Raw genomic sequence first — 14,923 nt, 5'->3', positions numbered from 1 at the left:
AGACAACTTCGCTTTACCAAATCACATGTTCTTCCGATACCTCCAACTCCGGCACGCTCTCAACACACAGTTTGGCAACCCTATCCCAGCCCTCAAGGTTCCACTATTAGTGGACATAGTCTTGGGAAAAGACTCCAAGAAACTGATTTCCCAAATCTATACATACCTCATGCTGCCCACAGCCAACACCATTGCTCATCAATTGAAATCACGGTGGGAGTCGAACCTGGGCACCTTGATGGATGAGGACTGGTAGGAGGCCCTTGTCAACTGTAAAATTGTCTCCCCTAAACTTTCCGACCGCCTCTCCCATCTATATATCTTCCACAGATCATATCTGACTCCATACCGCATATCCAAATACAGACATGGATATGACACCAACTGCCCAAGCTGCGGCCACCACACAGCCTCCTTCTTCCATCTACTATGGGCCTGTCCATCCATACAGGGGTTCTGAACCCAGGTAGTAAGGTTCCTACAGGACCGCATGGGCTCCCCATTGTCTCTCTGCCCCCGTCGGTGCGTGCTGGGGCTCCTCTCGCTCTCTGAAGGCGACAAATATTTAAATATATTTCTGCAAGAAACATTATTCCTCGCCAGGTTGCAGATCGCCAGAACATGGATGAGGGGGACCCCTCCCACACTGCAGCAATGGACCAGAGCAATCAATAACACTCTCCCCTACAAAAAGGTACTATATATCCATAGGGGCTGCCCCGACAAATTCCACAATATATGGGATAGATGGCTTGAGGATACCTCCACCTGTGATGCAAGGGACTAAATGCACTATTTTTTTTTTGGTAATTTCATGTCTCCCCCACTGACTCCTCCCTCTCCTTGACCTCATGCCGCCTAATTACCCACTGGGCTCTGATATGCAAATACCTCCTCCCCAATCCTAAGTCATGTTCCTGTACGTGTCAGCTGTATAGTGTCATAAATGCAACATCTGATGTATATGTCAATTGGATTGATTCGTAAATGTAGTGCCTGTTGCACTGTTCACCAGTATGTCTATATACTTTTTTCTATGCTCAATAAACGTTTTGAATTAAAAAAAAAATATTGACAAAAGGTGCAGTTGTCCATTAAATAACTCATATGGCAATGATTTAAACTCTATACAAGCATTGCAGCAGTAAGAGTGATTATATGGACCCAATGCATACTCACCTTGCTTAAAAGGTTAGTTTGCCTGTTGCCTGTAAAATGATAGCGGAACCTCTTCTGCAGAGGAGCTAACATAATCTGCATAGGAAGAATGATAGGAGGAGAGGATGGAAGGGAAAATTTATCTGGCATCTGTTTAGGTTTACTTATTAGTTCATCTCTAAGGTTACATGTTAAGAAAATAACGTTTGACACACAATAGTACAGAGTGAGCTAACTGTAAGATGAGGCATTCATTTCACATGCATTTACCGAATTTGGATGAACTTTTCTTTAAGGCTGGGTTTACACATACTGTACGCGGCCGCGGGTTCGTGCCTGGGGTCCAGTGAAAAGACATGAGTCTGTTCACCGATTAAGGTCCGAATTTTTGCCTGAATTCACACCTGAACCAAACACGCACCGGTCCCTTTTTGAATGCAGATCAAGACCACCCCAGACATGTGTGAACCGGCTCCATTGAGAGCCGTTCACACTTGTCTGTCCTGCAAAAAAAAAGTATGTGCAGCAAATCTGACTAGTATTACCAGCATTCCAACAAGGAGTCTAAAATATGTGTATACGCTTGATCAAATTAAAAGTAATTTTTTTTAACATGACTAATTAAAAGCTTTTAATGACAGAAGCCACAGAGTGAAGAGCTGCATACAGCATGTTTTCTAAAAAGTGAAACGTGCAATTGAATATGTGCTCACATCTGCACAGGAGAAGAGCTGTAGAAACCAGGCATCCCAGAGGACACTTTAGCTGAGTTAAGCATGGTACACATGAATAGTTATTTTTTGTTCAACCCAGCAGCTTAAACGAAAAAACAAAAAAGACACCTCCCGTTTGGAGCTGCTGTTCTAATGATCTGATGTTAGTACAGCAATCTCCCCCACTGAGCTGTTTTGTTCTGACAGTGGCACAGCCCCCCCGCCAGAACACTCCGGTCAGTGCTCTCAGCCATCGGCTGAGTGCTGATCAAGAACTGGTGGGCTGCTGGTTTTCAGACCACCTGACATCGTCATTCGGTGCGTGTGTTGGACGTTTTTTTTTTTTTTTTTTTCAACCGGCAGATGTCTCCCGACATTCGGCTCGTGTGTACTAGGCATTAGACAGGTGTGATGTCATGGGCTTTGAAGCATGTTTTTAGATTTGAGATTTTTTTTTCGTTCACTCTCATTAATAAGGTCCTGTGTTTGTGTCATAGTACAACTTGTAATACTCCTTCCTAATACTATGTGTACATACAACTAACTAAATGTTTTTATTTTAAATACAGAACTCCTTTGTTACTTTACTTCCAATAACAGTCTTCATTAGCCTGATTTCTAAAGGATACGAAACTTGAAGCTTAAGAAGTTGAGTGAAGAGTGTTTGTAGGTTAGAATAAATTTCATTAGCTCCAACGGAGGAAGATGATGAGGAAACTGGTGTTGGTGACTGATGCGGACTCACAAAAGGCCAATGTAACTGATTTAACACTTCTTCAAAATCACTACAGAAAAAGAAAAATACAATCAGCAAATTCACAGACCTTGAGTATGTCACATTTACAGGCTATTATAGCCTAAAAATTATGTTATAATAACCTTGTTAACTTGTCCTTAAGGATTTTGTGCCAGAACTGAACAGTGGAACAGATGAATTTTAGTAAATGAGTACAAGAAGAATCCTGGAGCTTAATAGCTAGCTCAGCCATCGATACCATTGTATTTGTAGCTTCGGAAACATTGTTGGTCATCAGATGTTGCTGGATGTTGTCACTGGAAAGATGAAAAGATGAAACAGTGCTCTATGACAGTGCTCACAATACACCTCTACAAGTTCAAAAAACGACTCAAGCTGGTAGCTGCCATGTCCACTAAAAACTATGAACTTAGCTATAAAAGTGACAATAAAGTCTCTTTGTTCTTTACTTGAAAAATAACAAATATGTTATACTTACCTCCTCTGTGCAGTGTTTTGCACAGAGCAGCCTGGATCCTCCTCTTCTGGAGTCTCTCCCTCCTGCCAAGCGCCCCCACGAACAACAGCTTGCTATGGGGACACCTGAGTCGAGCCAATGCTCCCTGTGTCCATTCAAACAAGGAGCAGCATTAAACCATGCCCCTCTCTCTCATTGGCTGACTTTGACAGCAACAGGAGCCAATGGTGCCGAGCTGCTGTCTCGGCCAACGAGGAGGGAAAGTCCTGGGCAGCCGAGACGCTCCTGCGACATCACTGAATCAAGATGGGCTCAGGTAAGTATTAGGGGGGCTACTGCACACAGAAGGTTTTCTATCTTAATGCACTGAATGCTTTCAGATAGAAAAACCTTCTGACTTTACAACCACTTTAACAGCTCACCTTAGTTCTTCTATTTGTGAGATCCATTTCAGGTAAGCTAGATGGCGCTCTACTTCACCGATCTGGTGAATTAGGGCTCCTAGATCCTCCATCCATGGTGCAGCCTCCATTAGGTGTTGGTTGATGGACTGAGACATAGTCGTCTCTCTTTCCAGAAGAGCGGCGAGAAAGGACTTGGTGTCTTCTGCATTGTTTAAAGCGGCCTGAATTCGCTTTGGAGCCTCAGAAGAGACAGTAAGTACCTAGAGTAAAGTGTAAAGTGTCACCATGCTTATCATAGCAAAATGTTTTACAGATGACCTGTCCCTAAAATAACACATTATTAAGCCTTTTTTTTTTTTTTATAAAATATAATTTTGGAGTGGCAATCGTTTTGTTAAAAAGCTTTGCATTTACAATCCAAACATATTGGTTTATTGCCCCATTCTTTCCATGCATGTATTCTATGGTATTCTCAGTTCTTATTGAATTAAAAAAAGAAAAACATTTCCACACTAGTTGCACAATTGACAAAACGGAACAATACAAATGTAAAAGCAAAGGATACCCCAGTATACCTGTTCTTCTAGGTGTTTGGTCTCTGCTGATATAGCCTCTACAAGAGCAGCTACCTTTTGTAGAGACTTGAAATCATTTCCAACCTCTTTGTCCACAAACTCGCAGACATAAAATGGAAGATCACAAGTATATGGATCAGATTTGTCACAGCTACTTATTCTCTCTGGATCACCATTACCCGAATTGCTTGTTTGGTTCTCACTTTCACAAGATGACATATCGGACTAATCTACTCAACCGAAGAAATATGTGACATCTGAAAAGAAGAATTTCTTGTTTACAACAGAGCATTACCATAACAGGATTACATTTTTATTCCAAACCTTATAACGATGGCCTGTGTTCAGATAAGTGTTAGTGCAAGGCTAGACAAATCCCAGGCCCCAGGTCACTATGGCAACTAGAAATTGCGTCCTGGCACCTGGGCCTTGTCAACCCATTCACTGTTATCACCAGGGGGGGTAGTCCATGATCCTGCATTTCTGGGTAGGGGGCATGTGCACGCCCACCCAGCTGCGGTCTCATTAGCTCCCTTAAATACCGATCACCAATCATCAGAGCGAGTGGCAGGAGAGAGATCTGGGTTTTAAACAACCCAGATCTCTCTATTGACAGCGGGGATGTGCGTTTGTCTCAAAAACCGGCACATCCTTTGGTAAAAGAGTACACAGTGCAGTTACATTACACCCCTTAGGCACACAGTTAACTCTTTGATTGCCCCAGATGTTAACCCCCTCTTACCCAATGTGATTAGTACAGTGACAGTACTTTTCAAAAAAGTCTTTTTTTATAGCACAAAAAAAAAAAAAAAAAAAAAAAAAATGATCAAATACCACCAAAAGAAAGCTCTATTTGTGTGAAACAATTATATTAATTTCATTTGTGTACAGTGTTGCATGACCGCACAATTATCAGTTAAAGTAGCGCAGTGTTGTATAGCAAGAAAGCTTTGTTAGTTTAAAAAAAAACTGACTGTTAACTTTTTTAGCTGGTTCCTAGATTGAAAGCAAAATTGTCAAGGCCCAAGTTAGTGGCTGTACAAAGCACACAAATGTTGTTTAAAAGGTTGAGAGCCGAGCGATCAAACATCTCCGATCACTCAGTTCTCAGTGCTTCATGAGCAGAGAGCTAGCGACTGCCCCCCGTGTTCACTGTAGCGAAGATCTGTGGAGGGGTCAGGATTGGCTGGCTCAAGCTATAGGCAGCTCGCTAAGAGGCTCTGAGCCGGACGCTGGTCCAGGGATCTGGGCAGAATTGGGACCATGTGGTCGCGATCTTGTGACATCAGCTGACAACACTCGGCACGCAGCCAGTTGTCTAATGCTTCTAAATTAAAGGAGAAGTTCACCTTTGTAAAAAAAATAAATGCACATCTTTTTGCAAGTAAAAATGTGCCTTTATTATTATTTTTTTACTAGGAGCCTGCAAAGAATTGCACCCGCAGTCAGCAGCTCATGGGTGCCATGCAGGGCTCTTGCAGGCTATCAACGTAAGCTGTCTGCTTGGACCTCATATGAGCAGGCAGTTACACAATGACAAGAAGAAACATTGAGCTACCTAGAGAGCTCTCAACAGTGCCCTGGTAACATGTTCCCAAAGATGAACTTATCCTTTAACACAATGTGGAAATGATTGCTGACCCCTGGTATATAGGATATCAGTCACCAAATTATGAACATCAAACTATTTACATATTCTTAAAGCAGTAGTAAACCGCAGTTAAAGAAAAAAAAATTCCCTGCAAGGAAATGTCATAATGTACTAGTATGCATTGCTTTACCGTAGTTTTTGCGGTGCTTCTCCACGCTAACGGCTGAAAAAGGGTTAAAACTTTGGCCGTCTATTGATTTCAATGGGCAGGGGCGCTTAAGGAGCGATGTATACACCTCTCCTAAAGCGCTTCAAAGATGCTGCTTTTTTAAGCGTCCGCTCCAGTGTGAAAGCACTCGGGTATTCACATTGGAGTGACAGGAGAGGCGCTTTACAGGCGCTATTTTTAGCGCTATAGCGCCTCAGTGTGAAAGTAGCCTAACTGCTGCTCAGGGGCTCTGGGCTTCAACAAAATGGCAGCCTCCAGCAAGAAGAAACAGGAGCAATGCTGGAGGCAATTTACAGCACACATGAATATTGGTAGCATAATTATTAATGTGGATTGTCTGTTCCTTGCTAAAGAACATCATTTTTTTTATCAACTGTTATGAGTAAAGTTCTGCTTAAAGGAATTTCTCCACAATGCTTATAGTTACAGAGGTGAATAGGAGTTGTTATAAGTTGTTTTTACTGCTTGTTAAAGTGGATCCTCACTGTATTTGAGCACCACAAATCAAAAATACTATTTAATTCATTTTTAATATTCAAAGCAAACTCCCCCGTCCATCCATGTCTCTCTGCTTTATTTTGTTGAGAAATCACTATGAAAAACAACCCCCTAGCATTTCTGGCTCTGGCCATCTTGAGTTAGAGCAAATGATTCAAGTAGCATTTATTTCCTGCAATCCATCTGCCCTTAGCTCAAGCATGCATGCAGGAGAGTATGTTAGGTAAGAAAACCCCTCCTCCCCTCCTGGGTATATGGGGGCTGTCAAACCCAGAGTGGAACTGACCAATCAGAACACGTTTCAGAGGCAAGTAACGTCTCCTTCCTTAGTCGATGGGGAACACCAGACAGAGAGAAATATTTATGGCTGCTGACAAACCCTCATAGGAGTGAGTGTTTTATATTTACTTATTAAACTGTTTTACACTATTGGTTGCCTGGCACCAGAGCTGCACAATGAACCGTTAAGAATCGAGATCGCAATTTTTACCCCCTCACGATCGGATTCTTTTTATGCAGAGAATTCTCTGCTGTCAAAAAACAAAACAAAACAAAAAAAAACAGGCAAACATGTTTCGTAATTTAGATCTAAGAAATGAACTTTGGTCTATAAATGAGGGCAGTTTAACCACTTAAAGACTAAACCTATATTATATATATTAGCAGAGATCCTAGAGAATAAAATGGCAGGTGTTTAAATATTTTATGTCACACTGTATTTGCGCAGCAGTAATTCAAATGCAATTTTTTTGGAAATAAATACACTTTAATGATTTAAAAAAAAAAAAAAGAACTAAACAGTAAAGTTAGCACAATTTTTTTTGTATAATGTGAAAGATGATGTTACACCGCGAGAATCGTGATATTTATTCTTAGCAAAAAAAAAAAAAAATTGCGATTCTTGCGGTCACTGCATAGGATGCATGAAGGTGAAAAAACAAAGGTTTACAAGAGCCCGCCCCTGGCTCCCACGTCATTGGATTTGATTAACAGCAGCGGGAGCCAATGGCTGCGCTGCTATCAATCTATCCAGTCAAGAGCCGAGAACCCTGGACAGAGGAAGGGCGTGTCCCTGCCTGATGAAGTTCCAGGGCTCAGGTAAGTAAAACGGGGGGGGCGGTCACTGCATAGGATGCATGAAGGTGAAAAAACAAAGGTTTACAACCCCTTTAACTGAAGAAATGTAAAAAGTTTAAGTAAATATAATATACTTTCCTATCTACTAATGCTAGCACCATGAGGATTAAAAATTGTAACCATCCCAATGTTGTCCGTATATGTTGGATTGTTTATTAATAAAACTTTTGTAAAAGAAAAATAATCAATGTTGGGAGAGTCATGTTCTGCTTTAAGAACATGTACATGCTTTAGTAGGCACGGGTTTACTTTTAAAATTCTGTTTTGAAGGCCATTTCACACTGGGAGTTGTACAGGAAAGCGCTGTGCTTTCCTGCGCGATTGACACGCAGTTCTGTGCAGTGCGATTTGAGCCCATTCATTTTCAGTGGGCCGAAATCGCACTGCACCAAAAGTAGCACCGTGCACTACTTTTAGAAACTCGTCCATGTGATCCAGTGTGGGCAAACGCACTGTGTTCGGGACCTGCATTTGGGGGTGTCGTTAACTTAATATTGACACCCGCTGCAGATCGCAACTGCAGTGTGTTTTGAATGAGGCGGGGGTGCTTAAAACTGCGGCAAGCGGGTGCGTTTTAGAAGAAGGGTCGGGGGACTTGATTCCTCACGCCTCCCTCAGGTACAGCAGCCCACTCAAATTAATTAGCGTCACGCAAATGCAACCGCACAGAGACTCACATATATGAGCTTAGATTTATTGTTCAGTGTAAACTTTACTGAGATAGAGAGGAGAGCCAGTGCAAACCCTCAGGCACATGCAGTGACTAGAAGATGAACCCATTAAATCTAGCTCAGCCAACAGCAATGTCACACACTGTATATACTATATCCCAGGCCAATAACATTTTCTCATATAGGCAGGTGACAGAACACAGTGTACAGGAAGTTACATTAGTACAATGAATGTAGAATGGCACATCAGCTGTCTAATCATAACCCCAAATACCTGCCAGCGTCCAGGACCAGCGATGACAACTCACACCGAGAGCACAACTCACCACTACACACGTCACTTCCGGCGCCCGGGACATCACGTTTTTTTCGATAAACTTTATAAACAAAAGGCATAGTCCAGCTGAGAAAGGTTGTACGGCCATGCCCAGCAAAGACCTATATATTTAAGCTGGCGCGGCTCGCCGCCTAAAGAGTGAACGTAAAGGGCCCTTATAATGGTTATTCGGGATGAACTCCAGACGTTATTTTTGGCTTTTATAATGAAGACAATTCAGTTCTCATCTCGACCACTAGATGGCGCGTTAGGGATGATGAAAGTTGAGTTAGAGTTCACATCATTAGTTCTTACAGGAATTGATATGCCTAGAATGAATACAGTGGATATTTTATCATTGTCCCCGAAGTTTGTTATTATACAGCGTTTGTCTAGCACAAAGAGCTGGCACAGCACTATACAAGAACATTAGTATGATTACAGAGTACAGTTTCCAACAAAAAACATATTTTTTCCTCAGTTTAGGCAGATACGTATTCTTCTACATATGTTTGGTAAAAAAAAAAATCGCAATAAGCGTTTATTGATTGGTTTGCACAAAAGTTATGGCATCTACAATATAGGGGATAGTTTAATGGCATTTTTATTAATAATTTTTTTTTTAACTAGTAATTGTGGCGAACAGCGATTTTTATCGTGACCACAACATTATGGCGAACAGATTGGACATTTTTGGCGCTATTTTGGGACCATTCACATTTATACAGCAATCAGTGCAATTAAAAATGCATTGATTACTGTGTAAATGTGACTGGCAGTGAATGGGGTTAACCACTAGGTGGCGCTGTAGGGGTTAAGTGTGTCCTAGGGAGTGATTCTAACTGTGGGGGGAGGGGCTATGTGTGACATGACACTAATCACCGCTACCGATTACAGGGAGCGGTGATCAGTGTCATTAGGCAGAACGGGGAAATGCTTGTTTACATCAGCATTTCCCCATTCTTCCTCTCCGTGAGACGATCGCAGGTATCCCCGCAGACATCGAGTCGGTGGGACCCGCGATCACACTCACGGAGCTCCCGACGCACGCAAGCCGCCTCTTAAAGGGCAATGTACAGGTACGTTAATCTGCCTATACGTGCCCTTCTGCCGCAGTATATCTGCGTGAGGCGGTCGGGAAGCGGTTAACAGAAGTATGGCAAACCATAGGTTGCAGGAAAGAAATTCGCTCCATGTAGGGCTGGAGTTCCATCAGAATCGGCTACCCGTCAGATTAGATACGGAAGTGATGTTTCATCACCTGGGCATGCGTGCCACTCCTACCAGGTTTGCTCATCAGACAGGACACCTGCAGTCAGCAGCGGACATCCTAGTACACCCAGCTATGTCTTTAATTTCAGAGTAATTTTAGCAATAAAGTGAGCTTATATATAGCGTCTTTGCAAAAGTATTCACCCCCTTGGCATTTTTCGTGTTTTGTTGCCTCACAACCTGGAATTAACATGGATTGTTTGAGTATTTGCATCATTTAATTTATAGAACATTCCCACAACTTTGAAGATTTTTTTTTTTTTTTTATTGTGAAGCAAACAACAAATAGGACAAAATAACAGAAAAAGTCAATGTGCATAACTATTCACCCCCTAAAGTCAATAGGGGCTATCACAGCTCCAAGTCGCTTTGGATAAGTCTCTATGAGTTTGCCACATCTTACCACTGGGATTTTTGCCCATTCCTCCTTGCAAAACTGCTCCAGCTCCTTCAAGATGGATGGTTTGCGCTTGTGAATAGCAATCTTTAAGTCTGACCACAGATTTTCTATTGGATTGAGGTCTGGGCTTTGACTAGGCCATTCCAACACATTTACATGTTTCCCCTTAAACCACTCAAGTGTTGCTTTAGCAGTGTGTTTGGGGTCATTGTCCTGCTGGAAGGTGAACCTCCATCCTAGCCTCAAATCACACACAGAGTGGTACAGGTTTTGCTCAAGAATATCCCTGTATTTAGCACCATCCATCTTTCCCTCAACTCTGACCAGTTTCCCAATCCCGACTGCTGAAAAACATCCCCACAGCATGATGCCGCTACCACCGTATTTCACTGTGGGGATGTGTTCTTTGGATGATATGATGTGTTGGGTTTGAGCCAGACAGAGTTTTCTTTGATGGCCAAAAAGTTCAATTTTAGTCTCATCAGACCAGAGCACCTTCCTTCATACATTTTGGGAGTCTCCCCACATGCCTTTTCGCAAACTCAAAACGTGCCATTTTGTTTTTTGCCGAAAGTAATGGCTTTCTTCTAGCCACTCTGCCATAAAGCCCAACTTTATGGAGCGTACGGCTTATTGTCGATTTATGTATAGATACTCCAGTCTGCTGTGGAACTCTGCAGCTCCTCCAGAGTTACCTTAGGTCTCTCTGATTTATGCCCTCCTTGCCCGATCCATGACTTTTGGTGTGCGGCCGTCTCTTGGTAGGTTTGCTGTTGTGCCATGTTCTTTCAATCTGGTTATGATAGACTTGATGGTGCTCCTAGGGAACATCAAAGATTTGGATATTTTTTTATAACCTAACCCTGACTTGTACTTCTCAACAACATTGTCCCTTACGTGCCGGTTCACACAGGGGTGACTTAGCCACCTGACAAGTTGCGCTTTGTTGTGTACTATGGAACCATTCTAATAGGAACGACTCAAGTCGCTCCGACTTAGAAAAAGGTTCCTGTACTACTTTGGGACGACTTCAGGGCGACTTGCATTGACTTCTATACAGAAGTCATTTTGCAAGCCACCGCTGAAGTCACGTGCAAATCGCCTTACAAAGTCACGGTGCAAGTCGGGCTGCCCCTGTGTGAACTGGCACTACTTGTTTGGAGAGTTCCTTGGTCTTCATGGCTGTGTTTTGGTTAGTGGTGCCTCTTGCTTAGGTACTTAAATATAAAAAGTGTAGCGCTAAAGTGCAAAACCTCTGTGTGAAAGAAGTTGTAAAGTAATAAGAAATCCGACACGTAAGTGAAACAAAATTATTTTGTATCAAATTGCAAAACTATACCAGTATGCAAGGTTAGTTTTAAATATAATCTAAAAACACTCATTCATGAATAGTAAAGGAAATGTGAGGTATTGAAAAAACTATAATAAATGAACGTGAACAATAGTAAAGTAATATAATAAAATGGGGGAAAAAAAAGGGAAGTAGGAGGGACAAAATGAGTAATTATAACCCACTAAGTGGTAGTTTAAAATAACCGCCTTATAAATGAAAAATTACCATAAGTGTACAAGGCAATAATAATAATAATAATAAAGTGTCCACAGTTCTAATAAACGGTGTAGCCATCAAAATGAAGCATTGAAACTTGGCTAGTCCCAAAATTATTTCATGTAGATAGATTAGATTCAATATAATGCGGATGATATTTTGATAACTCTTCTACAGTACTCCGAATCAGCATAAGGGATAAAGCACTCTTACCGACTTGGATGGACTCACAGGCCGTCGGCGGTGAGTCAAAAAAGCTTGCACTGTCTTTAGGGTAAACGACAGTATGAGGGTGGATCGTGCACTGCTGGACTTCCTCCTCAGATAGGGGACCCGGATCTTGCCAGGATGGTCCAGACGATCATCAGCCTTGTCAGCATTAATAAACCATGTATAGGGGATAAACGACAAAAAGCCTTCACATGGTGTAAATCCGAGTAGATCAATTGACGTTTATTTGATCAATAACGATCATCAAAGATTCCATAAAAACATATAAAATAGTAGAATCGATTCCAACAGATAAAAAAGTAAGCGTGGTATGGGTGGCTGGGTACAGCAAGGAGACCCGACGCGTTTCGGCTGAAGTCCAGCAGTGCACGATCCACCCTCATACTGTCGTTTACCCTAAAGACAGTGCAAGCTTTTTTGACTCACCGCCGACGGCCTGTGAGTCCATCCAAGTCGGTAACAGTGCTTTATCCCTTATGCTGATTCGGAGTACTGTAGAAGAGTTATCAAAATATCATCCGCAGTATATTGAATCTAATCTATCTACATGAAATAATTTTGGGACTAGCCAAGTTTCAATGCTTCATTTTGATGGCTACACCGTTTATTAGAACTGTGGACACTTTATTATTATTATTATTATTATTGCCTTGTACACTTATGGTAATTTTTCATTTATAAGGCGGTTATTTTAAACTACCACTTAGTGGGTTATAATTACTCATTTTGTCCCTCCTACTTCCCTTTTTTTCCCCCATTTTATTATATTACTTTACTATTGTTCACGTTCATTTATTATAGTTTTTTCAATACCTCACATTTCCTTTACTATTCATGAATGAGTGTTTTTAGATTATATTTAAAACTAACCTTGCATACTGGTATAGTTTTGCAATGATACAAAATAATTTTGTTTCACTTAAGTGTCGGATTTCTTATTACTTTACAACTTCTTTCACACAGAGGTTTTGCACTTTAGCGCTACACTTTTTATATTTAAGTATTTTGCACAATTTGGTCAATTTGTAGTGTTGGCTGCTGTTTATCTTTTTGAGTGGCGCGGTATTCCCTACTTATTTTTCTTATTCCTCTTGCTTAGGTGTTGCAGCCTCTGGGGCCTTTCAAAAAGGTGTGTATATGAAATGACAGATCATGTGACACTTTAATTGCACACAGGTGGACATTATTTCACTAATTATGTGACTTCTGAAGGTAACTGGTTGCACCGGAGCTTTTTATGGGCTTCATAACAAAGGGGGTGAATACATACGCACATGCCAATTATCAGTTTTTTATTTCTGAAAAATAGTTTTCTGTATATATTTTTCTAGTTTTACTTCACCAACTTAGACTATTGTGTTCTGACCCATCACATATAATTCAGATTAAAAAAACATTAAACTAAAGGCTGTAATGTAACAAAATAGGTAAAAAGCCAAGGAGGTGAATACTTTTGCAAGGCACTGTAAATGAATATAGTATGTTGACATCTGTGATGCCATTTGCATGTTTTATGTTGAAAGCCTAAAGGTGTCGTGTTGAGCAGTGCAGGGTGTACCAACATGGCCTCCCGCCACCTTCCTACTGCTAGCATCCAGCTTCTTTCAAAATGTAACATCCAAACAGCATCACAGATGTTAATATACTATATTTACTTATATACGCTCACTTTATTGCTAAATGACTCCTAAATTCAAGACGTAGCTGGGTGTACTAAGATGTCCGCTGCCACCTTGTGACTGCAGGTGTTCTGTCAAATTAGCAAACCTTATAGCGGTGGACGCATGCACTCTGTTACCTAATCTGAGGGAACACCAGCCTTAGTCCCTATGTTGTGGAAATTAGGACAATGGAAGGTATTCAGTGAAAGACAAGTGAGCAGGGCTCCCATCATGCAACCTATATCAAGTAACTGCAAGCCAAGATAATATGGGCACATTAACAGATATTTTTCTGTACTTGCAGAATCTTTATTCCATGGCATACACTTTAAATTTACTAAATTCTCCTAATTATCTTAAAAAACAAGAATGGGATTTTTTTTTTTTTTTCAGTATCGGTCCGATGCTGCATTTGTCCCCGCCGCCTCAACACTGAGAACCGAGCTATCGAACGTCGCCGATGGCTCGGTTCTCACAGCTCCCCAAGCAGAGAGCTGCTGACTGTCACACAGCAGCTCTCCGCTCTGCTTCTCCTCGCTCACTGGAGCGCTGAGCTGTGGAGGAGCGGGGATCGGCCATCTCAGGCTTTCAGAAGCTCACTGAGAGGCTGAGACGGGCATCAGTCCAGGCACCTGGCAGATCCAGACTCCCATCGTCGGGATGATGCGGTGCCTGGACTGATTTCTGTGACGTCAGCAGAGAGCGGTCTTCAAACCATTCTATGCTGAAAACAGGTCACAGGAGTGCAAAACGAGCTGCACATCTGTGACCCTTAGGAGTACAGCCAAACAAGCACAGGCTGGACATCTCCTTTAAAGCTCTTAGTACAGGAGTGTCCAACCTTTTTACATTCCTGGGCCACATTGGAAGACGAGGAATTGTCTTGGGCCACACAGAAAATACACAAACAATAAGGATAGCTGATAAGCAGAAAAGGCTGGGCAGATCACAAATTAATCATCACTGATATAGATAATGTACTTGAGTAATAAAATTTAATTTGTTTATGTAATATCTTATAAAAGTAAAAGACGAGTGCGATAGTTGACATGGTTTTTGATAAACGAACACATCAATATCTTGTTGGATAGACGTAGTAGAAATTTTCAAAGACTAAAGTGTTAATTGCGTAATTAGCCCAGTGACAATCACTCTTAGGCTATTGGCATCTAGATTGTGGTCCTGCAAGCTGGAAAATCTATGTGCTGGGCACAGCTGAGAGTGGCATGGTTACGCAAGTGACAGCGTGGTGTGAGGTTGACCGGTCCTTCATCACGAGTTAGCGAAGAAGGCAGGGATCTGAC

At 41.7% G+C, this 14,923-nt stretch overlaps 1 protein-coding gene across 1 annotated transcript in view; it reads right to left on the bottom strand.

The window, feature by feature from the left end:
- The window catches only part of RINT1 (RAD50 interactor 1), a 31,262-nt gene extending 22,683 nt beyond the window's left edge, over positions 1–8,579 (bottom strand). The window contains exons 1-6 of the mRNA XM_073619649.1: positions 8,465–8,579; positions 4,065–4,321; positions 3,508–3,749; positions 2,751–2,924; positions 2,501–2,656; positions 1,180–1,336 (exon numbers count right to left, since the gene is read on the bottom strand). Coding sequence (XP_073475750.1) covers positions 1,180–1,336; positions 2,501–2,656; positions 2,751–2,924; positions 3,508–3,749; positions 4,065–4,283 — 948 coding nt within the window. The 5' untranslated portion in view covers positions 4,284–4,321; positions 8,465–8,579. The remainder of the gene's footprint in view (positions 1–1,179; positions 1,337–2,500; positions 2,657–2,750; positions 2,925–3,507; positions 3,750–4,064; positions 4,322–8,464) is intronic.
- Positions 8,580–14,923: the final 6,344 nt, after the last annotated feature.

The sequence above is a fragment of the Aquarana catesbeiana genome, linkage group LG03 (assembly GCF_042186555.1).
Source record: "Aquarana catesbeiana isolate 2022-GZ linkage group LG03, ASM4218655v1, whole genome shotgun sequence".
NCBI classification, from domain to species: domain Eukaryota; kingdom Metazoa; phylum Chordata; class Amphibia; order Anura; family Ranidae; genus Aquarana; species Aquarana catesbeiana.
This window is presented reverse-complemented; position numbering and strand designations above follow the sequence as displayed.